This window comes from Schistocerca piceifrons, chromosome 7 (genome assembly GCF_021461385.2).
Source record: "Schistocerca piceifrons isolate TAMUIC-IGC-003096 chromosome 7, iqSchPice1.1, whole genome shotgun sequence".
NCBI lineage: Eukaryota > Metazoa > Arthropoda > Insecta > Orthoptera > Acrididae > Schistocerca > Schistocerca piceifrons.
In genome coordinates this window covers 128,087,755-128,113,853 of record NC_060144.1, presented here as the reverse complement: position 1 = coordinate 128,113,853, position 26,099 = coordinate 128,087,755, and the positions used below count along the sequence as shown (strand labels likewise).

The 26,099-nt window shown below is 41.2% G+C and overlaps 1 protein-coding gene across 1 annotated transcript in view; it reads left to right on the top strand.

The window, feature by feature from the left end:
* Window positions 1-17,639, top strand: part of LOC124805151 (exosome complex component RRP46) — a 59,485-nt gene extending 41,846 nt beyond the window's left edge. Inside the window, exons 4-5 of the mRNA XM_047265621.1 lie at window positions 17,124-17,264; window positions 17,358-17,639. Coding sequence (XP_047121577.1) covers window positions 17,124-17,264; window positions 17,358-17,543 — 327 coding nt within the window. The 3' untranslated portion in view covers window positions 17,544-17,639. The remainder of the gene's footprint in view (window positions 1-17,123; window positions 17,265-17,357) is intronic.
* Window positions 17,640-26,099: the final 8,460 nt, after the last annotated feature.

Sequence of the window (26,099 nt, the reverse complement as noted above, 5' to 3'; positions counted from 1 at the left end):
TTTCCTGGATTTCGTTTCCTAAAGTGCTGGGACGTCCTCCGCCGGTATAAGACCTTTACGATTCAAAGGACTAATAGGTTTCACAGCTCCGAGGGAAAGTATACTGTTACTTAACACGGATGTATTTTCACCCGCTTTATACGTAATTTCATCTGGGAGAAATTGTGTTTTTAACCGGGAAATCCGGGAATTTTTTTTTCTTGTCCACGTAGACACCCTGTTCTTAAACAATGCATTTATATTTGTCTTACCAGTAACTAAAAACATATTTACTACATATTGACACTCTATTCTTGGTCTTGTGCTGTTGGCCAGACACTTCCTTTGTGACTGAAGACTCTGTTTTAATTTTATCCCGGGAATTTGTGGATCACATGTGATTTGCCTTCCTAATGACATTTTTAAACAATGAAAGGTCCAGGCTGGAATATCAGCAATATTACAGAATGATAGATTTCTACTCACTGTAAAGATGGCACATTGAGTTGCAGGCAGATACCATGAAAAGACTCTCACATGTAAGCTTTTGGCTGAAGCCCTCTTCAGAAAAGAGAAACACATGCACATTCACGCAAATGATCGGTACATCTGGCCAGTCTGGAGTGGCTGGAGGCAGTGGTCATGTGTGTGTGAGGTGAACTTGCTTGTTTGAATGTGCACATGTTTCTCTTGTCTGAAGAAGGCTTTGGCGAAAGCTTATTTGTGACAGTCTTTTCATCATGCCTGTCTGCAACACATGTGAGTAGCAATGTAGCCTTTCTTAATATTGTTAATGACAAAGCAACTTATCGTACTGTTTGTAATGGGTTTCTGTAGCTCGATTGTGACTAGTTGTAGTGTTCTGATATAACATGATACCCTATTAGTCAGACACCTAGGTTACATGTTAGTTCTAATGGGAAACAACTTTTAGAGAGCATGAAAAATGTGTTGACGAAAGCATTATATTTATTCTCTATGTTACCAGCACTATAAACATGCTGCCTTTTTTCTTCTTTAATGAGGTTTATAAAACATGTCTGGTCCCACTGGATTAGCATTTGTAAATAGTTTGCAATTATATTTAACCTGTCAACCTGCACAAATTCCTTCTAGTGTTAAAATTTGTGTATCATGGTCTGAAATGCCTTTTGCTAACGGAATGGCCCTCTAGTAATGAAGAATGAACTTATAAAATTGATACTAAGGTAACCAAACACTACTAATTTTTGTTGCTTTCTATTAAGTAAACCAAGAACCCTCCCTAACTTGGACAGAATGTCATGAAAACAGGGGAGGCTGACCGATGGATAACTATAATCAAATAGAGTTTCACTAAATTGAGCTGCTCCTGCACAACAATGACAAGTTCTGTGCAGTGCTTTGATACATCGATAAATGTAAATGAAATACCATTTTTCATGTACATGGCCACTCACCAACCTGCAAAGAACTTCTTGAAAAATAGGCAGCTAATCTCTCTTCTCATGTAGGAAGCCTCTCAATTGTTACATGGTTTAAATGGGGTACTCTAATGAGCCAATATCATCAGAGATAACATCTATAAGCAGTTCACCAACTTTGTCTCTAATACTCCTATGTTTTGGTGAAATACGCTGTTTGCTTCACTACTTGGATACCTTACCATTTTTGAAGGTGGTTTCTTTGTGGAGAGACTTCACTTAAATGGGATACCTATCAGCTGTGTTACCAATTAGTACTGGCATTTTCTCACGAGGGATACTATCAACCTGTCAATACATTATCATTATAAGCTTTGTCAACCTCATCATCCTATACTTATTCACATGCAGGCCATATCTTCTGAAACTCAATCTATCAACAGCCTCAACTGGCACGTCTGCAATTTGAACTGTACCCCTCGCCATCAGTACCCTCTCAACCCCTATGTTAATATACCTAACAGCCATATAAAGATAAGGCTGATCATGATACTGAAACAGCTTTGTGAGGTGCACATTTGTGCCACCGGTTCGTGTAGCTATATTTTCCGGGCTGTCACAATCCTTGTTACTGTCAAGACCATTCCCAGCTTTACCCACAGTCACTGTCTGATCTGATACTGTGTTTTTAAATTCCCACATAACTCTTCTGTGTTATCCATCGACTAAGCCAACCCTCCACTAGGTTTCACAGTGCCAGTGACCCAGTACTCACTCCCTAGTATTTCCTGCAACTGTTGACCTGCACCTCTGCCATGAGAACTACCTAACAGCAGAACCTTCTTTTTTTCTATTGTAATTGACAATTGTCTTTGGCTTATTAACTGTTGAAGTGTGTTGCATGTTTCTGCATCTAGAGCTACAACAGACTCTTCTCACTACAGTCTGACTGTTGGTAAAATCTGCTGGTGATACCCAAAGTGAAATCATCTCCTAGCAACCTTATTACCAACTGCCAGTTGACATTCCTCAGCGTCCTTCCCCCTCTTCAGCTCTTCAGCCTATTAAGTTCCTCACTTGCAATTTATAACTGCACCTGAAGGGCACAGCTCTCGCTTCTTGTCTAACTATATATAATTTTGGGATATTGCATTTGTATGTCATCTGTTCATGTAATAAACACCATATTACTAATAGTTTTATTTCCATATATTCTCTACTAAAATTAATTTTTCTGTGTGCATGCCATTCAGCATAATTGTTACTGAGTCGATCTTTATTTATGATATCTTTATTTATGCAGTCTCTGCCAGTATCAAAATAACTGAATAGCTTCAGTAAAATAAGAAGTCAACATTAAGATTATCACAGGTATTTTTAAGTGATACAACAAATTTGTGGCCAGAGACTTTTTGATGACATGGGCACTTGAATAGACAGCCGAAAAAAATGTCAGAGTACTGAATTCTTATTTTAAATATCCTTTCTCAAAGGAAAATTGCATGTGTATTTATTTATAATGTGAAACTTGACATGGCGTAGTGAGGAGATACTTGTAAAAGATGAGGGAATGTTAGAAACATGATAGCTACCGCCCATTGTCAACCATATGTTGTCATCCACTGCCTAAGGCATCTTTTTATGTCAGTATGAAGGATTGTAAAGTTATGACACTACCCTTGGGGTCACTGTTGTAAGGTTTGTTATTATGCATAACCTACCTCATAGTATCAACATTTGTGATTTACAGTTAGTGTAAGTAACTAACATGTCAGATTAGTGACATATTAGTTTACTCTTTTATAAGGAGTGTAAATTGTCTACATTATCACATATTAACACTGTTGTTGAATTTGTTAGTGACCGTAACCTGAAAAACATTTCTTCTAAACAGTAAATTTCGTACCAGATTTTCCTGTTACTGTAGTAGATTTCTTGTTTTGGCTGTTATTCACTACACTTCTGAAAGGCTGCTGGTAATATTATTAGCATATCAGAGCTATAAATGAGAAGAGGATCACTGTTCTGTAAAATATTACACCAGGCACAATGCCGCCCCATTGTGTATGCTGTTCTCAGCCACTGAGTGAGTTAGGTGCTGTTTGTAGATATTTGAAATCATCCAGACTATTGAAGAGTGATAGGAAGCTGCTGTGAATGGGTGTGTCAGGAAGGCTACCAAATCATGTACCAGAGGCAACAAAGATACCTCAAGTACTATCCTCTTCTGTGGATACTCTCTCTTTTGCAGGACATGCAACAGGATCTCTCTTTAGTTGTCCACTTGGGTTCGAGTGGCATGTGAATAGTGGGGTCAAGGTGTCCTACACAGGAGCGATAGGGACTAAATAGATCTTAATGTGTACACCCATCCTCCTAACCAACAAGTTCAAGATGCTGTTTTCCACTGAAAAGTGTCTTGTCAAGGGCATATGGACGGAAATGGGTAGGGGTATGTTAATCGTCAGCAGTGCAATTGTACGGCAAATAATGGTATCCTGTAGGGAAATAGTAGCAAGGGACGGGAAGGAACAACAGGTGCATTCAGTGTGTATGTCTTGGGGCCTCATTCATCATGTTGGCCATTCCAGCACCCATCAAGGGAGCAGGGTGTAACTAGTTGCAGATTGTGGTGCACATTGGACAGACGGTGCCTCTCACTTGGGCTCCAAGGTATACTTGGATCATTCGAGCAGCTGGTATGTAAGGTTGAGAATATCAGTCTTGTTCATGGAGTTTCAATGAAGCTCACACTCTACAGATTGTAGCCTGCTGGTTCTGAATCGAGTGGAAGGCCCACATGGTGGGCTGTGACTTCGTATCATTTGGCATAGAGTTGAGAATTACGAGGTACCTCTAAAAGAGTCAGATGCACACTACACATTGGAGGCTGCTACTGAGGTACTGACTGTGGAATGCATACAAGTGTTTTTTAGATTAGGCGACAATCTATGCAGTCCAAAAAACGATAACTGCAGGAGACCTAGAATTAGCAGTACAGGATGCATAGATGTGCTCCCCACAGGTGACAATATTACAGTCGTAGTTGTGAATTGGCGGAGCATCTACAACAAAGTGCCAGGGCATACAAAGCTCCTACAAAGCAATGAAGCTTACTAATAGTTGGTACAGAAATCTGGATAAAGCTTGAAGTGGGAAGAAGTGTATATTGAAAAGATAGGCTAATGGGAAATAGAGGTGGATGTATTTGTAGAAATAGACAAGAAACTCATATCCATTGAGATAGAAATTAAAACTTCATGTGAGATTACTTGGGCACAACCCAATATCAGGTTGACATAAATTTATATTCTGATCTTTCTATAGACCACCAGACTCACTTCCCAATGTCACCAAAAACCTGATAGAAGAACCTCAGTTTTCATTACATAAGTTCCCCGGTTGCACTGTAATCATTGGAGGACCCTTTAATTTGGATAATTACAATTTTGTTAGTGGACAGCATGACAAAACATCCTGTGGAACAGTACTGAATACCTTCTCTGAATATTATCTAGAGCAGATGGTTCAGAACCCAACTCATGATGATATCTTAGAGAATGTCCTCAATGAAACTGGTATCAGTGATCACAAGCAGTTGTAGCAGCAATGATTACCAGAGTACAAAGTGCAACTATGACATGTAGAAAGATTTATATGTTCAGCAAACTAGATAAAGAAGCTGCTGTGTCACATCTCAGTGAGGAACTTGACACTTTTATCTCAGGAACTATGGTTCAAGTTAAAAAGACTAACTGACATGTCACTGGATTGATATGTACCCTATAGAACAGTTCATTATGGGAGGGACCCTCTTTGGTATACATCACTTTAAAGAAACTTGTAAAGAAACAGACTACTGCGTAGTAGGTGTAAAACAAAGCATAGGGCGATAGATCAAGAAATGCTGAACAAAATGTGTTTGGCTGTCAAGAGGGCAATGTGTGATATCTTCAATAACTAGTGGAGCAGAATAACTCTCACAAAAACTAAAGAAATTATTGTAATGTGTAAATGCCGTTAGTGGTGCCAGTGTTGGTGTCTAGTCACTAGCGATTGAGACAGGAACTCAAACTGTGGGCTGGAAAGCAATAGTAGAAATTGTTAACTCCATTTTCAAATGTTTCTTTCAGAGGTAAATCTGGGAGTATTGCCCTAATTTAATGCTTGTACCACTGAAAAGATGAATGAAATTAAGTGTTCGCTTCAGTGGTGTTGAGAAAAAGCTGAAACTGTTAAAACTAAATGAAACTCCAGGATCTGATGGAATCCCTGTCTTAATTCTATACTGAATTTGCCCCTGAGTTAGCTCCCTTTTTAACTTTAATCTACTAAAGATCTGTCAAACAAAAACCCTTGCCCGGTAGTTACTAAAAAGCATAGATCACAGCTGCCAACAAGAAGTATAGCCGAAGTATCCACAAAATAACTGTCCAGTATCCTTGACATCCATTTGTTGTAGTTTCAGAACATGTTCTGAGTGCACATGTAACAAAGCATGTCGAACTGAATGATGTCCTCTATGGCAGCCATCATAGATTCTGAAAACATCGATCATGTGAAATTTATTTTTGTCACATAATATACTGAAAGCAAATACTAACAAAGAGATAGAGGGGCTGGCCAGTACTTACCTCAGCTCAGTACAGCTGATAGATACACATAAAACACATAAAACAGAACCGAAAATTTATGTTCCTAGCTTTCGGAACAAATGTTCCTTCATCGGGGAGGAGAGAGGGGAAAGAAAGGGAAGAAGGGAAAGGAGATTCAGTTACTCACAACCCAGGTTATGAAGCAACAGGGAAAGGAAAATAGGGAGGGTAGCAAGGATGGAGGCATGGTTGTCAGAGGGAAGCCAAAGATATTCTACTGTAAGTACTGTGCCAGCTTCAAACCAAAGAGGATGCATACAGAAGTAAAGAGGTATATAGTATAAAGATAAACACAACTATGTAGGATGAAAAGATGCGTGAATGGCTAAAGAGGAAAGGGAAGGAGGAGAAGACTGAAGAGTAAATGGGATTGAGGTTGTTTAACGTAGGTTCAGTCCAGGGGGATGGCGGGATGAAAGGATGTGTTGGAGTGCAAGTTCCCATCTCCGCAGTTCAGAGGGACTGGTGTTGGGTGGGAGAAGCCAAATGGCACATATGGTGTAGCAGGTTCCTAGGTCCCTAGAATTATGCTGGAGGGCATGCTCCGCTACTGGGTATTGGGCATCTCCTAGGCGGACAGTTCGTCTGTGTCCGCTCATGCGCTCAGCCAGTTTAATTGTTGTCATGCCGATGTAAAAGGCTGTGCAGTGCAGGCATGTCAGTTGATAAATGACATGTGTAGTTTCACACGTGGCCCTGCCTTGAATTGTGTATGTTTTACCAGTAGCGGGACTGGAGTAGGTGGTTGTGGGGGGATGCATGGGGCAGGTTTTGCAGCGGGGTCGGTTACAGGGGTAGGAACCGCTGGGTGGAGAAGGTAGTCTGGGAATATTGTAGGGTTTAACAAGGATGTTACGGAGGTTAGGGGGGCGACGAAAGGCAACTCTGGGTGGTGTGGGGAGAATTTTGTCAAGGGATGATCTCATTTCAGGGGTTGACTTGAGAAAGTCATATCCCTGGTGGAGTAATTTGTTGATGTTTTCGAGGCCAGGATAATATTGGATGACAAGGGGGATGCTTCTGTGTGGTCTGGGGGTAGGAACATTGTTGTTGGATGGGGAGGAATGTATTGCTCGGGAAATCTGTTTGTGGACAAGGTCTGCAGGATAGTTGCGGGAGAGGAAAGCATTGGTCAGGTTATTGGTGTAATTGTTGAGGGATTCGTCACTGGAGCAGATACGTTTGCCACGAATACCTAGGCTGTAGGGAAGGGAGCGTTTGATGTGGAAAGGATGGCAGCTATCAAAGTGAAGGTACTGTTGTTTGTTTGTGGGTTTGATATGGACAGAGGTGTGGATGTGAGCTTCAACAAGATGAAGGTCAACATCCAGGAAGGTGGCTTGGGTTTTGGAGAAGGACCAGGTGAAATTCAGATTCGAAAAGGAGTTGAGGTTATGGAGGAAATTAAGGAGTGTTTCTTCACCATGAGTCCAGACCACAAAGATGTCATCTATAAACCTATACCAGGCCAGGGGAAGCTGCTGTTGGGTCTTCAGGAAAGCCTCCTCCATGCGGCCCATGAAGAGGTTGGCATAGGATGGAGCCATCCTGGTTCCCATCTTTTTTGCAGCACGCGCGATCTTTTTTTCGCCACTCGCTATCTGTGTTTTTAAGCAACGTGTGTTCTTTTCTCCTGATCTGGACATACTTGCTTGGTCTGGTCAAACTTTTTCCGTATTTTTCTTATTTAGTGGTCTCCCTTTGGTATTGAACGTTACCAACACAATTTCTTTCTTTCTCGTCCTTCCCTCCGCGTTTAATTCCTTCTTATGATTACTATTTCAACTTTAGTTATTTAATTTCCCTACCCACCAGTTATCCACTATGTACCCTAATCCTATACTACAATATTTACATTCATTCCGGAAACATGCATTCACCGTAGCCAAACTGCAATCCCACATACTTTTCCTCCGGTCCTGCTTAACCTTTGGAATTACCCCTAAAGGGCTTACTATAAAAGTTCCCATCTCCGGGTGCAATTCCTCCTTCCACCAGTCTCTCCTGGATTTCCAGAACTTCAATCTTTAGCCCTTACCCAACTTGTCCTGAATCTCTACACTACTTCATGTAACCACCACTCCCAACAGCTCCTATCTCTCTTCAAAGTCCTCCACCTCTCAAACCCTTGCTTGGAGAACACACTCAGGAACATCATCCTAGAAGCCAGCTGCAAACTTGAGTTCCATGCCACACACCACCTGAAAAAACTATCCACAGTGCTAGTGCAACACCTAAGAAGTGGGGTCTCTCTCCCTATCCCTCACAAACACCAACCACAACAGAACCTTCAACAAACCCCCCTCATAGTCAACAAACCTAGCCTAGCCACCCTACTCAATCTCCCCATCCCAGCACATACCCCACACAGACCAAATCTCAACTATAACCACAGTCAAATGCCACATATCACCAGTCCCAATTCAGTCCTAAACCTCTCATCCAGATCCCTCTCTCCTCCAGAGGCATCTGTTCTATCAAAAGGCTTAACCTTTAGCCCCACACCTAAATTCAACCACACTGCCCTGGTTAAAGATCTCCTCTCATTCACCCGGAACCTCAACTGGAAATATCACTTCACTACCCAAACACAGCCCCCAAGTACTAGACCCAGTGTTGAACCCTGTCTAGAACAGTTCCGACTGCCTTCTCAAAGGGATCCTCCTCCCCTCCCCCAAAACCATCACCTGCAGACATTTCAGGAATTCCTCACATCCAGTGTTGCCTCCCAGTCCTTCTTGAAGAACATCCCGACAACCCCCAACATCACCCCAGCTGAATCCCGTGCCATTAAGGAGCTGAAAATAGACCACTCTATTGTCATCCTCCCGGCGGATAAAGGCTCCACAACTGTCGTACTTGACCTTGTGGAGTGTGTGGCAGAAGGACTGCGTCAACTCTCCGACACCTCAACCTACAAAGCTGTTACCCAGGATCCCATTCCCTCCATCCAGACTGAGCTGCAAAAAATCCTAAAAATCCAAGGTCCCTCACAAGGCCTCACAATGGCTTCCATAGACTTACTCACTCCACCTGAACCACGTACCCCTACCTTCTACCTATTACCCAAAATCCACAAAGAGAACCATCCTGGCCGTCCCATTGTAGCAGGCTTCAAAGCCCCAACCGAACGTATCTCAGCTCTGGTAGACCAGCACTTCCAACCTATCACCCGCAGACTCCCATCCTACATCAAAGACACAAACCACTTCCTAGAACGCCTCAAATCCATTCCCACTCCTCTCCCACCTGAAACCTTTCTTGTCACCATAGATGCTACATCCCTTTACACAAACATCCCACATACCCATGGTCTCTCTGCCCTTGAGCACTACCTCTCCCAACGCCCACCCGAAGATCTTCCAAAAACCTCATTCTACATCTACATCTACATTTATACTCCGCAAGCCACCCAACGGTGTGTGGCGGAAGGCACTTTACGTGCCACTGTCATTACCTCCCTTTCCTGTTCCAGTCGCGTATGGTTCGCGGGAAGAACGACTGTCTGAAAGCCTCCGTGCGCGCTCTAATCTCTCTAATTTTACATTCGTGATCTCCTCGGGAGGTATAAGTAGGGGGAAGCAATATATTCGATACCTCATCCAGAAACGCACCCTCTCGAAACCTGGCGAGCAAGCTACACCGCGATGCAGAGCGCCTCTCTTGCAGAGTCTGCCACTTGAGTTTATTAAACATCTCCGTAATGCTATCACGGTTACCAAATAACCCTGTGACGAAACGCGCCGCTCTTCTTTGGATCTTCTCTATCTCCTCTGTCAGACCGATCTGGTACGGATCCCACACTGATGAGCAATACTCAAGTATAGGTCGAACGAGTGTTTTGTAAGCCACCTCCTTTGTTCATGGACTACATTTTCTAAGCACTCTCCCAATGAATCTCAACCTGGTACCCGCCTTACCAACAATTAATTTTATATAATCATTCCACTTCAAATCGTTCCGCACGCATACTCCCAGATATTTTACAGAAGTAACTGCTACCAGTGTTTGTTCCGCTATCATATAATCATACAATAAAGGATCCTTCTTTCTATGTATTCGCAATACATTACATTTGTCTATGTTAAGGGTCAGTTGCCACTCCCTGCACCAAGTGCCTATCCGCTGCAGATCTTCCTGCATTTCGCTACAATTTTCTAATGCTGCAACTTCTCTGTATACTACAGCATCATCCGCGAAAAGCCGCATGGAACTTCCGACACTATCTGCTAGGTCATTTATATATATTGTGAAAAGCAATGGTCCCATAACACTCCCCTGTGGCACGCCAGAGGTTACTTTGTCTGTAGACGTCTCTCCATTGATAACAACATGCTGTGTTCTGTTTGCTAAAAACTCTTCAATCCAGCTACACAGCTGGTCTGATATTCTGTAGGCTCTTACTTTGTTTATCAGGCCACAGTGCGGAACTGTATCGAACGCCTTCCAGAAGTCAAGAAAAATAGCATCTACCTGGGAGCCTGTATCTAATATTTTCTGGGTCTCATGAACAAATAAAGCGAGTTGGGTCTCACACGATCGCTGTTTCCGGAATCCATGTTGATTCCTACATAGTAGATTCTGGGTTTCCAAAAACGACACGATACTCGAGCAAAAAACATGTTCTAAAATTCTACAACAGATCGACGTCAGAGATATAGGTCTATAGTTTTGCGCATCTGCTCGACGACCCTTCTTGAAGACTGGGACTATTTGTGCTCTTTTCCAATCATTTGGAACCCTCCGTTCCTCTAGAGACTTGCGGTACACGGCTGTTAGAAGGGGGGCAAGTTCTTTCGCGTACTCTGTGTAGAATCGAATTGGTATCCCATCAGGTCCAGTGGACTTTCCTCTATTGAGTGATTCCAGTTGCTTTTCTATTCCTTGGACACTTATTTCGATGTCAGCCATTTTTTCGTTTGTGCGAGGATTTAGAGAAGGAACTGCAGTGCGGTCTTCCTCTGTGAAACAGCTTTGGAAAAAGGAGTTTAGTATTTCAGCTTTACGCGTGTCATCCTCTGTTTCAATGCCATAATCATCGCGGAGTGTCTGGATATGCTGTTTCGAGCCACTTACTGATTTAACGTAAGACCAGAACTTCCTAGGATTTTCTGTCAAGTCGGTACATAGAATTTTACTTTCGAATTCACCGAACGCTTCAAGCATAGCTCTCCTTACGCTAACTTTGACATCTTTTAGCTTCTGTTTGTCTGAGAGGTTTTGGCTGCGTTTAAACTTGGAGTGGAGCTCTCTTTGCTTTCGCAGTAGTTTCCTAACTTTGTTGTTGTACCACGGTGGGTTTTTCCCGTCCCTCACAGTTTTACTCGGCACGTACCTGTCTAAAACGCATTTTACGATTGCCTTGAACTTTTTCCATAAACACTCAACATTGTCAGTGTCGGAACAGAAATTTTCGTTTTGATCTGTTAGGTAGTCTGAAATCTGCCTTCTATTACTCTTGCTAAACAGATAAACCTTCCTCCCCTTTTTTATATTCCTATTAACTTCCATATTCAGGGATGCTGCAACGGCCTTATGATCACTGATTCCCTGTTCTGTACATACAGAGTCGAAAAGTTCAGGTCTGTTTGTTATCAGTAGGTCCAAGATGTTATCTCCACGAGTCGGTTCTCTGTTTAATTGCTCGAGGTAATTTTCGGATAGTGCATTCAGTATAATGTCACTCGATGCTCTGTCCCTACCACCCGTCCTAAACATCTGAGTGTCCCAGTCTATATCTGGTAAATTGAAATCTCCACCTAAGACTATAACATGCTGAGAAAATTTATGTGAAATGTATTCCAAATTTTCTCTCAGTTGTTCTGCCACTAATGCTGCTGAGTCGGGAGGTCGGTAAAAGGAGCCAATTATTAACCTAGTTCGGTTGTTGAGTGTAACCTCCACCCATAATAATTCACAGGAACTATCCACTTCTACTTCACTACAGGATAAACTACTACTAACAGCGACGAACACTCCACCACCGGTTGCATGCAATCTATCCTTTCTAAACACCGTCTGTACCTTTGTAAAAATTTCGGCAGAATTTATCTCTGGCTTAAGCCAGCTTTCTGTACCTATAACGATTTCAGCTTCGGTGCTTTCTATCAGCGCTTGAAGTTCTGGTACTTTACCAACGCAGCTTCGACAGTTGACAATTACAATACCGATTGCTGCTTGGTCCCCGCATGTCCTGACTTTGCCCCGCACCCGTTGAGGCTGTTGCCCTTTCTGTACTTGCCCAAGGCCATCTAACCTAAAAAACCGCCCAGCCCACGCCACACAACCCCTGCTACCCGTGTAGCCGCTTGTTGCGTGTAGTGGACTCCTGACCTATCCAGCGGAACCCGAAACCCCACCACCCTATGGCGCAAGTCGAGGAATCTGCAGCCCACACGGTCGCAGAACCGTCTCAGCTTCTGATTCAGACCCTCCACGCGGCTCTGTACCAAAGGTCCGCAGTCAGTCCTGTCGACGATGCTGCAGATGGTGAGCTCTGCTTTCATCCCGCTAGTGAGACTGGCAGTCTTCACCAAATCAGATAGCCGCCGGAAGCCAGAGAGGATTTCCTCCGATCCATAGCGACACACATCATCGGTGCCGACATGAGCGACCACCTGCAGATGGGTGCACCCTGTACCCTTCATGGCATCCGGAAGGACCCTTTCCACATCTGGAATGACTTCCCCCGGTATGCACACGGAGTGCACATTGGTTTTCTTCCCCTCTCTTGCTGCCATTTTCCTAAGGGGCCCCATTACGCGCCTGACGTTGGAGCTCCCAACTACCAGTAAGCCCACCCTCTGCGACTGCCCGGATCTTGCAGACTGAGGGGCAACCTCTGGAACAGGACAAGCAGCCATGTCAGGCCGAAGATCAGTATCAGCCTGAGACAGAGCCTGAAACCGGTTCGTCAGACAAACTGGAGAGGCTTTCCGTTCAGCCCTCCGGAATGTCTTTCACCCCCTGCCACACCTTGAGACGACCTCCCACTCTACCACAGGTGAGGGATCAGCCTCAATGCGGGCAGTATCCCGGGCAACCACAGTCGTAGTCCGATCAGGGGATGCGTGGGACGAGCTGGCCGTCCCCGACAATCCCCCATCCGGACCCCCACAGTGATGCCCATTGGCAACAGCCTCAAGCTGTGTGACCGAAGCCAACACTGCCTGAAGCTGGGAGCGAAGGGATGCCAACTCAGCCTGCATCCGAACACAGCAGTTGCAGTCCCTATCCATGCTAAAAACTGTTTTGCAAAGAACGTCTGAACTAATCTACAGAGAGCGCAAACAAATCAACAAAATTTAAACAGTTATTAAAATACAAGATTGCCTAGTAAATGCAGTAATGCTGCTACTTGCGCACTGCTGACACTGCTCGGCGGCGGAAGGAGACTACGCGAATTTACACTATTCAGGTACTAAAACGCGATGCTACACTCTCAAATACTATAATACGCCCGAAATTTATGAATTAAACAATGCAAGTACCAAAAACACGCAAAGAAATTAAGAATTAAACTATGTAACAAATGATTGAGCTAGGAGTATACGACTTGCTGCTCAGCTGCTTATCCAACGGCGGCAGGGAGCACACTGACCGTGACCAACCGACACTGGCCGTTCAAAACAAAAACAGAAGACTAACGACTACGCGAATTTACACTATTCAGGTACTAAAACGCGATGCTACAACTCTCAAATACTATAATACGCCCGAAATTTATGAATTAAACAATGCAAGTACCAAAAACACGCAAAGAAATTAAGAATTAAACTATGTAACAAATGAGTGAGCTAGGAGTATACGACTTGCTGCTCAGCTGCTTATCCAACGGCGGCAGGGAGCACACTGACTGTGACCAACCGACACTTACCAACTTCATCCTTACCCATAATTACTTCACTTTTGAAGGCCAGACCTACAAACAAATCAGGGGAACGGCCATGGGAACCAGGATGGCTCCGTCCTATTCCAACCTCTTCATGGGCCGCATGGAGGAGGCTTTCCTGAAGACCCAACAGCTGCTTCCCCTGGTCTGGTATAGGTTTATAGATGACATCTTTGTGGTCTGGACTCATGGTGAAGAAACACTCCTTAATTTCCTCCATAACCTCAACTCCTTTTCGAATCTGAATTTCACCTGGTCCTTCTCCAAAACCCAAGCCACCTTCCTGGATGTTGACCTTCATCTTGTTGAAGCTCACATCCACACCTCTGTCCATATCAAACCCACAAACAAACAACAGTACCTTCACTTTGATAGCTGCCATCCTTTCCACATCAAACGCTCCCTTCCCTACAGCCTAGGTATTCGTGGCAAACGTATCTGCTCCAGTGACGAATCCCTCAACAATTACACCAATAACCTGACCAATGCTTTCCTCTCCCGCAACTATCCTGCAGACCTTGTCCACAAACAGATTTCCCGAGCAATACATTCCTCCCCATCCAACAACAATGTTCCTACCCCCAGACCACACAGAAGCATCCCCCTTGTCACCCAATATTATCCTGGCCTCGAAAACATCAACAAATTACTCCGCCAGGGATATGACTTTCTCAAGTCAACCCCTGAAATGAGATCATCCCTTGACAAAATTCTCCCCACACCACCCAGAGTTGCCTTTCGTCGCCCCCCTAACCTCCGTAACATCCTTGTTAAACCCTACAATATTCCCAGACTACCTTCTCCACCCAGCGGTTCCTACCCCTGTAACCGACCCCGCTGCAAAACCTGCCCCATGCATCCCCCCACAACCACCTATTCCAGCCCCGCTACTGGTAAAACATACACAATTCAAGGCAGGGCCACGTGTGAAACTACACATGTCATTTATCAACTGACATGCCTGCACTGCACAGCCTTTTACATCGGCATGACAACAACTAAACTGGCTGAGCGCATGAGCAGACACAGACGAACTGTCCGCCTAGGAGATGCCCAATACCCAGTAGCGGAGCATGCCCTCCAGCATAATTCTAGGGACCTAGGAACCTGCTACACCATATGTGCCATTTGGCTTCTCCCACCCAACACCAGTCCCTCTGAACTGCGGAGATGGGAACTTGCACTCCAACACATCCTTTCATCCCGCCATCCCCCTGGACTGAACCTACGTTAAACAACCTCAATCCCATTTACTCTTCAGTCTTCTCCTCCTTCCCTTTCCTCTTTAGCCATTCACGCATCTTTTCATCCTACATAGTTGTGTTTATCTTTATACTATATACCTCTTTACTTCTGTATGCATCCTCTTTGGTTTGAAGCTGGCACAGTACTTACAGTAGAATATCTTTGGCTTCCCTCTGACAACCATGCCTCCATCTTTGCTACCCTCCCTATTTTCCTTTCCCTGTTGCTTCATAACCTGGGTTGTGAGTAACTGAATCTCCTTTCCCTTCTTCCCTTTCTTTCCCCTCTCTCCTCCCCGATGAAGGAACATATGTTCCGAAAGCTAGGAACATAAATTTTCGGTTCTGTTTTATGTGTTTTATGTGTATCTATCGGCTGTACTGAGCTGAGGTAAGTACTGGCCAGCCCCTCTATCTCTTTGTTAGTATTTGTTTCACATCTCATATGAGATTTTCCATTAATCATTAATATACTGAAAGCTATTTATCAAGACAGTCAGATAGATGCAGTACCTATCAATTTCAAAAATCATTTGACTCATTACCACATCTGCACTTATTATCAAAAGTACAACTGCATGGGATAATAAGCAACATTTGTGACTGAGTTGAGGATCTTTTGACAGGAAGAACAAAGCAAGTTATCTTGGCTGGAGAATCTTCGATTGATGTAGAAGTGACTTCATGTGTGCTGAAGAGACGGTGTTAGGAACCTTTCTCTTCGTGATGTATATTAATGACCGTATGGGTAATATTAATAACAGGGTCAGACTTTTCACCCGTGATGCAATTATCTGTAATGAAATACTGTCTGAGAAAAAGCTGTGCAGATATTTAGTCAGATCTCCGTAAGCTCTCAAAGTGGTGCAGAGACTGGCACAAGTTGCTTTAAGTGTTCAGAAATGTATTAGTGTGGACTTAAAGAAATGTAGTATACTAAGATCACAGGATCCATCAACCTCAGTTGGAATCCTCCAACACATGCAAATACCTGGGTGTAACAATGTGTAGGTTTATGAAATGAAACAATCACATAGGCTCTGCCTTAGGTAAAGCAGATGCCAGATTGTAGTTCATTGATAATATAGTGAAGAAATGCTGTGAATCTGCATAGGAGACTGCATACAAATCACTTGTGTGACCAATCCCAGAATATTGCTCAGGGGTGTGGACCCTTACCAAATAGAACTATCAGGGGATATTGAATGTACGCAGAGAGAGGCAGCATGAATGGCCACAGGTTTGTTTGACCCATGGTGGAATACTGAAGAAACTGAACTGGCAGACACTTGAAGATAGATGCAGGCTATTCCACGAAAACCTACTTAGAAAGTTTCAAGACCCAAGTTTTTAAAGTGATGATTCTAGGAACAACGTACAACCCCATACATATTGCTCCTGTAGGGATTGCAAAGATAATATTAATTTAATTACACCACACAACACACACGCACGCACGCACGCGCGCGCGCACACACACACACACACACACACACACACACACACACACATATACACATTTAAGCAGTCGTTCTCTCCACACTCCATACATGAATGGAATGGGGAAAAACCCTAATTACTGGCATAATGGGGTGTGCCATATGGCATCCACTTCACATTAGTTTTCAGAGCATAGATGCAGAAGTGGATGAAGATGTTTGACAAACTAGATCCTAGGTTCTCTGCACAACAGTCATTTATGCTGACCATTCAACTATGGAGGTGGGCTTATATGAAATGATGCACCATGTTGTGTTACGATTTGGCTAACCAATATTACTTCTTACATTGCCAGTAAGGACTTATTACATTCACAATGGTATTCAGAAATTTAGCTAACAGGGTTAATTTTGTGATTTTTGGTAATGTTATGTTGCAGTTTACTTTTGAAATTAACATTTTTAACTTGTGTATATGCTTGATGGAATTTTAAGAACATATTGTTTTTCAGTTTCTTGCATGTTCCATAAATGCTTCATGTCTGGCTCTTATGAACAGTGGAATTGCAATGAGATTTTTAGTAGCAGCAGTGAATTGTATGATAGATAAAAGAGATGAGATAATATTAGATCCATCAGATTTACAATCAAAGGTTTGTATTATTATTATTATTATTATTATTATTATTGTCAATACAGTTTTCTAATTTTTACGATTGTAAGCAACATTGTCTTTTGCATTTCAGGACAGTAAAGCATCGTTAACATTCGTGTTTGAGAGTCAGAAGAAATCTGTTGTTGCTTCTCACACAGAAGGACATTTCAGTCAGCTGCAATTTCAAGAATGCCTTCTGAGATGCCGTCATGCAAGTGATGTGTTATTTAAACTCTACCGTGAAATTGTGAAGAAATATACGAGTATGATTTGCTAAATTAATGAGATTGCATTTAGTATTAATGCATTTAGTATTAATGAATTGTCATGTAAATATTTTACTTAATTTGAATGAAAACTACAATCTGAACAAGCAAAATCTGTACATTTTTCCTGATTTTTTTTCATTCTTTCTTTTTTTCATATTGTAGTGTAGATGTAGAAGAAATAGGGGATCCAGTATTAGAATCAGAATTTTAAAAAGCTTTTGAAGACTTAGGCTCAAATAAGGCAGAAGGGAAAGATAAAACATTCCACCAGAAGTTCTAAAATCATTGGGGGAAGTGGTAACAAAAAGACCATTCACATTGTTGTGTAGGAGTATCAGTCTGGCGATATACCACCTGAATTTTGGAAAAACTTCACCCACTCAATTGCAAAGAGCTGGCAAGTGCATGAATTATCACACAATCAGCTTAACAGTCCATGCATTGAAGTTGATGACAAGAATAATATGTAGAAGAATGGAAAAGAAAATTGAGGATGTGTTAGATGGCGATTCGTTTAGCTTTAGGAAAGGTAAAGGCACCCAGCAAGCAGTTCTGACATTGTGGTTGATAATGAAAGCAAGACTGAAAAAAAATAAAGACACATTCATGGGATTTGCATGAAAACTGTTCAAAATTCTGAGAAAAATAGGAGTAAGCTGTAGAGAAAGACGGATAAGTGTACTAGAACCAAGAGGGAACAATAAGAGTGGAAGAGCATGAACGAAATGATAGGATTAAAAAGGGTCCAAGACAGGCACATAGTCTTTCACACCTTCTGTTTCATCCATACAGCAAAGGAGCAATGACAAAAATTAAAGTTCAAGAGTGCAATTAAAATTCAGACTGAAAACACATCAATGATAAGATTAGCTGATGACAGTGCTATCCTCAGTGAAAGTGAAGAAGAATTACAGGATCTGCTGAATGGAATGAACATTTTAATGAGTACAGAATATGGATTGAAAGCAAATCAAAGAAAGACAAAAGTAGTGAGAATTGGCAGAAATGGGAACAGCAAGCAATTTAACATCAGGATTGGTAATCACGAAGTAGGTGAAGTTAAGGAATTCTGCTTCTGAGGTAGTAAAATAAGCCATGGCAGATGGAGCAAAAACATAGTAGCACTGACAAAAAGGGGATTTCTTTCCAAGAGAAGTCTAGTAACATCAAGTGTAGGCCTTATTTGAGGAAGAAATTTCTGAGAATGTATGTCTGGAGCACTGCATTGTATGGTAGTGAAACATGGACTGTGGTAAAACCAGAAGAGAAGAGGATCAAAGCAAGTGAGATGTGATGCTACAGAACGATGTTGAAAATTAGATGGACTAGTAAGGTATGCAATGAGGAGGTTCTCTGCAGAATTGGCAAGGAAAGGAGTATATGGAAGACACTGCCAAGAAGATTGGACAGAATGGTAGGAGATCTGTTAAGACATCACAGAATAACTTCCATGGTGCTATTGAGTGCTGTAGAGGGTAAAAACTGTAGAGGAAGACAGAGATTGCAATACATCCAGCAAATCCTACTCTGACATGAAGTGGTTGGCACAGTAGATTAATTTGGAGAAAATAAGCCAGAAGACAAAGACTCAAAAAACCTTAGTGTTAAGAGACAAAGTACTTCCTGTGAAATAAAAAGTATACATATGCACACTTATTTTAGTACCAAATTAACACAACATTACCATAGTGGTGATATATTATTATTCTGGAGCTGACAAACAGATCTGCTTATTCCAGTACATTTGCTACACTGTTATTGTATTTAAAATGTACTACAATGGTTAATAATCATGAGAAAATAGCAGCATTTTGTGCTGAAAACAATATAAAATATGTAGTTACCACCAAGATCAGGCATGGTGAACCTGTGGCACCCATGTCAGCAGTGGCATGTGACCAAATAATTTGGACATAGAATTAAATGAGGAATTTAGGTAGGCCTACTTAATTGAAATAACTCGTTTGGTATCAGAGTTGATCATGGATGGGCTGTCAGTGCCGAAGCACCAAGAAGTTGTAGATGACAGGTCTTCGCTGTTGCTCACTCACTGTCAGTCACAGTGTACTCAGATATATTAGTAGTAATACACGGTCAGTTTACATAGGTTGACAGTTGTTCAAATGACAACTACCGCCATCCATCAACAAGTATCTTATTGCCAAATTGTCATGGTGAAACATACTTCATCCATTTGTTTTCGTTTGTTGCGCACTTAACGTTGTTTCTTGCAATTACACATAGTTAGTATCGTTCTTAAGCTTGTGAGTATTATTGAACGTGGCTATTTTGGCAAAGAAACTAAAAGCACAAGATAAGTATAATAAAGAATTTGAAATTTGGTGGACTGAGAAATGTGGCTTGATTAATGATAGAAATGAAGTTGTGTGTGTTTCATGTCCTCGGACAGTGGTGTGTTGAACATTGTCTGTAAAATGACTATGAAACAAATCACAATAGATACTTGTGTGGCTGTTAGCAAGTCACTTATTGAAAAACAGATAGATGTAAGTAAAATTCTTTCACTCACAACTGATTGTGTACTCAATATGATGGCACAAAAAAGAAAAAAAAAGTATTATTGATTTATTCTAAACACACATTGGATATTCTGTTCTTGAATTCCATTGCATCACACATCAGCAAGCCTTTTATCCCAAGTGTAGTTTCAATTTCTTTGATAATATAGATAATATAGTGGCTGTAGCTGCAAAAATATTGAACCTTTTATTGTCTCAAGCTTTTAATAAAAGAAAGTTTGAAGTGTTGTTAGATGAAGTCAGCTCAGTGTACAGTGGCTTACTGACGTGTAACAATGTTTGCTTCTTGAGCCACATCAACACTCTTCGAAGACTTGTTAATTGTTTGGAAGAAATCGGACTGGTTTTACAAAATGGGAAATACTGTGCAGTATTCACAGGTAATGAATGTTATGTGGCATACATGTTTTTTACAGACGTGTGTCTGCTTTCCAATGAGACACAAATATAGCAATTATTGTTATGGTAGATCTCATTTGCACTTTTGAGGCTAAACTGTAAGTTTTAATAATTATGATGTGTTCAAAAACTACACAAGCATTTCCAAATTCAAAAATATCTACCATCGATTTTACATGAAGAGAAAGTCACAGAGGAACTTTTTTTGTAACACATTCTTCAATCGAAGAATTTTCATCCAGGTTTTGTCTGTTCAGAGAGTTGTTGGGAACACTAAAATTTACTATGCATCCAGATGTGATTTAATTGGATAATCTGAACTTTTCTAAATTTGATTGCTTGGAGACTGAAGAAATCAAAATGCTGCTGATTGATTTCCAATTTAATTCAATATGCACTCAAAAATTTATCAAAATAAGGAAAGAATTGGAAGTAAAGAAATTAGGGAGACTATCAGGCAATGTGAGGAAAAATGCCGACATTAAAATTATGGAAACCTGGATTCAGTTCCAGGGATATGTAGCTGCCTAAAGAAGCTAGTGTTAGCTATCTTGACAATATTTCCATGTACCTATACCTGTTAGTTACTTTTTTCTTAAGTGAATAACATTAAAGGCTCATTAAGAAACCATTTGTCAGATGACTGAAGTTAAATTTGGATTCTGCTAAAATTTACAAAGTAAACTATTTGACATTGAATTTGCAACAGTAGAAGTCACATTAATTTTTCTTTCATTTAGATAAACTAAAAATGTTTCTTTTTTTATTGCTGTATACTGGATCTATTTGTGGTTGCATATAAAGAGTATTAATAAGGATTTTTATTTTTTCTTAGTAGAACCCAAATTTCTATGCACTCTCAAATCTTAAAACATGTATGCATTCACACAGTGTGATATGTCTAAACAAGCACAAAATAAGCAATAAAAAAGTGATATGCAGTTCAAAAATTTAGTTCTGTGATTAGTGTGCTGGGACACAGTGGCTATTTTGAACATTTCTTTGGAAAAAATCACACACAGATATACAGAGGTTCAGCATCCCTGACCTAGATATATAGTGTATAAACATGCATATTTCATGAAACAAAAGGCAATAGTCCAATGTAGTTTATTTATATGTGGATTTCTACACAAAGGCTGCTGCTAAATTAACACTGTTATTTCACCACATTTGTATGTTAGCATAATAATCAAGATAAGAATCAAGGACCCACAACCTGAGAACTAAGATGTAGCATGAGGAAGATAATATGAGCTCTTTGTAATTGCATCAGTAGAAAAACTGGCAGGAGAAAAATTGGAAAATTAAGAGCGTGCATGCGCGCACACACACACACACACACACACACACACACACACACACACACACACACACACACACACACACACAGAGAGAGAGAGAGAGAGAGACTGGTGTAGATATTTTATGTGACTGTGAGTGGTAAGTGGGAAAACTGCCATAGAAAAGCGACCTGTGGAACACTTTATGGGAGCTGTAGCAAATGGTTTCAGTGGGGGAATTGGGGTGTGTGTGTGTGTGTGTGTGTGTGTGTGTGTGTGTGTGTGTGTGTGTGAGTGTGTGTGGAAAGGGGGGGGGATGTAGTGGGAAGAACTCTGTGGAGATCACTGATGTTTTCTCTTGAAATATGCAGCACGAAGAGATTACAAAAGTAGCAGGAAAGGAAAATCTGTGACCTTCAGCTATGTTTGGAAGAAGCTAAGAGAGATCTTGTGAGGATGAAGGGTGGCAGTTGGGACAGTGGGTGGTTGGGAACTGTTGGTTGGTAAGAACGCGAGTTGGACAGTGACTGTCTGACAGTTTTGATATGTAGCAGGTGCCAGCTGCCAGCATTGAGGGGAGGGAGAAAGTGTCAAGATAATGTAGAAATAGGAAATGTACAAGAGACTGTGCCCATGAGTAGGAAGGCAAGGAATAACACTAAAGTTAGGAAGAAGAGAGGAGCTTTCCTGTGTGAGATGTAAGCCCTCAATTACATGAGAAGTGAGGGAAGAGTATCAGGTCACCAGCATTTTCAAGCTGAGTGCTGGGCTGAATCAGACAATTGAAAGTTTAGTGCCATTGTGTAAGGATTTCATAAAAAATGATTATCTAATGACAGTGGGAGGGGCAGGGAACAGCCAGGATAGAGACACGATGTACAACATATGTGGTGACCTGAGCAAGACAGTGTCCCTAACTGGCAGCATCAGTGTGAAAATGGTTGAGCTGTTCCAGCAGCGTGATTGGCCTCATCTTGGCAGTGCTGTATGGTGAGTTAGTGCAGAGCTAGAGATGGTGCTGATGACGGCTGACCAAATGCATAATGTACGGGTTCTAAAGGGGACTGTGATAAGATAGGGTTACAGTAGCTATGGTCTGCACCTCAAAAAGTCTTGGAAGGAGAATTTCGGTGGAGTTAATTAGTAAGAGAACAGGTGGTGGGTATGGGGCCACACTTGGTCAAACACGTGTTGTCATTGGTAGGACTACTATGCCATTTTTTGGGAAAATCATGACACCAGGCTTCCCTCCCATAAGTGTCTCAACCAGTTTAGAAATTTCTTCAACATGTACTCTGAAATTAGAACTATCACACCATAAAGCACATCAACAGTTATCAAAGAGAAGAAATCGCAAGGACAAGCAGCACAGAAGTTTGCTGAGAATTATGTATTGTTTATCAAAACATACAGTATATAGAAATTAAAGTAAACAAGCTTGAAGTTGAGTGACATTCTTTGAGCAGCACAGTGGTATACGCTGGTGTAGAAATTGGAGTATGACATATAGTGCTATTGTTATGTGACTGTTCAAGTTGCTACTGTAGAACTACCTTACAGGGTGAAGGATCATGTGTTTGTATCGGAGGTGGCATACACTTTAAAACTAGAGAATATATCACGATTAGAGTAAAACATTTTAAATTACCAGCTATTGAATTAACAAAGCTAGACATCCATCATAAGTTAATCATACTGTGCATATACCACTCCCCCAGTGGTAAAGTGGACATTTTCTTCAACTAATTAATGGATGTCCTGGAAAGAGTCTCAGGTGCCAAAACTAATATAACAAAATCTAGCAACATGAATACTAACACAGGTGTTCAGTATGAAACTAGCAATAACTTCCTAAACATTTTGAACACTTTTGGTATGGTCCAAACGGTAAACACTGCTAGTAGGGCACCAAAAAGTTCAGCATCAGTCTTAGACCATGCATTTACAGATATTTGTAAAAGATCTTGGCCTCATTGACCATTACTGTCAGATAATAAAGCTAAAGATAGGAATGATAATACCCACAAAAGTACAGGCGTACAAATGGATCTTCAAGGAACATAAAATACATATTTTTTCTAGGATAGTGGTAAATCAAATGTTGACGAAGCGTATGTGAAAAATAATGTACATGTTATCTAAATTCTGCACATTGTTTAAATTAATTTTTAAGGCGACCTCTCCAAAAATAAATACTTAAGCAACAGCAGCTAAGGAAAATAGGTGGTTAATTGTGGGTTCTAGAAACTATCCCAGATACTAGAGTATCTCAGTTCTTGACAAAAGCTCTACACTAATTCAAAGTTCCTAGTTCACTGTCACAGCTACAAAAAGTTACAGGAGGATACTGCTCACTGCAAGAGAAATCATTCACTGACAGAACAATACATAATGCAAAGAAATAAAAGGCTAGTGTTATGGGATGCCATAAAATGTGAAACTGGGAAAAACAAAGATAAGTATAGTAACATGCAAATCAAAGGCAGCAGTAGAGTAATGGAAAATCCTCAGGAATTTTGTAAATAACTATTTTTCTGGTATTATGGAAAAGTTGCAACAAAGTCGTGCTAAACTCGTGTAGTGTCCACAATGAATTACAAAGCAAGCACAATGATGTTGCACTTGTGGGTAATGCTGTGGAAATGAAGGTGGTGGAACAAATGCTTCTGACAGCCAGCAAACTGTTTACGACAGATGCCAACAGTGTTCACCCACATAGTGTGTATTGGAAGGAGGCTCTGGTGTCAGAGACAAGAAGGTAAGGTCGCTGCTGACTCAAGCCACTTGTGTATATGATAATATTCTATTCTATCTGCTGCTTAGGAGCACCTCTTTTGATTTGATATGTTGACATATTATTTGTAGGGTTGACAATTCTGGTGTGTGTGTGTGTGTGTGCTGTTTCCGTAGGTTTAGTTCTTCAGACATTAGAATTCTTGATGTTGACAACTTGGTATGTTTCATGCAGTGTACGGTGAACCCCTCCCCCAGTTTGCAAGTTTATACTTTTAAACCTGTACCCTGTTTGTAACAGCCAATGTCTTGTGGTGACATATTTCTACGTACACTCAGTTCTTAACTATGGGATTCTTTCTGGGGACATGGCCACAATTTTCAAACTGCAGGAACTAGCTATAAGAATAATATCTAAAAATAGTAACTGTGCTCATAGTACAGAACAATTTTAAAAACTGGGGCTGGAGTCTTCGAAACATACTGGAGCGAGTGCAAGGGGCCATAGCAGAATATTGATGGTCCAGGAGTCACCAGTGGGTGTCTGAAGTGCATGTAGTGGTAAACTTGTAACAGTATTATCGATATTGCTTGTAATAGTCTTACCTAACTTCTTTGTCTGTTTTTAACAATGTGACTTCTGTATAACCATGCATTTGGTGTAACAGCCACATAAATGTTTTATTAATTATTTACAATAATTTATGTAATTGTAATTAATCTATGGATGTAATTTCAAAAATAATGAGCTGTAAAAGAATATAAAAATCAAAACATGAATTGTAATACTGGTGGGTGCAGAGGGAAAGTAGGTTTGTGATCATGTAAAGCTTGGAGGGAAGCCATTCCATGCTGCAACAAGCTAGATGGAAATAGAAAAGGTGGATCTGACACTCGAACTGCACAGTACCTTTGTGGCAATAGTGTGGGTGGCTGGCAAGCAGAGAGTGTGCATCTTGTGAACTGAAAGAGGCAAGAAGAACTGCAAGATTATATAATACAGCCTCGGATTGCAAGCAATGTGACTTATTGTCCATAGCATAATTTGGTTCGCTCAGTACTATGAAAACCGGATGCTAAGAAAATTTTCAGAGCTTGTTACGCAGGAAGAGCCATGGATACTTTTGCTGCTCTTTTTTTGAATAGCACAGGATATCAACGCTGCAACAACCTCCAGCTCAAATTATCAGTTGAGTATTGTATCATTGCATGGACCAGTTATGTGGTTTTGTTTTCAATAGTAATTTTGTGTTCTGTAAACTTTAAGTTGAGCCACCATATTTTATCCTCAGTATTTACCTAGACAGGGTCACATTCCAAGTGCTGCAATAAATCTGAGTATCCTAATTTATTGAACTGAAAAGCAGTTACCTTCCTTAACAAAAGTTAATAAACTTTGTGGAGTTGTAAAATTATTTAGTGAGCGTAGAAATACTACATTTAGTTTTCGTAAATGGGCAGTTAAAGTTTCATCTACATCTACAGGGATACTCTGCAAATCACATTTAAGTGCCTGGCAGAGGGTTCATTGAACCACCTTCACAATTCTCTATTATTCCAATCTTGTATAGCGTACGGAAAGAATGAACACCTATATCTTTCCGTACGA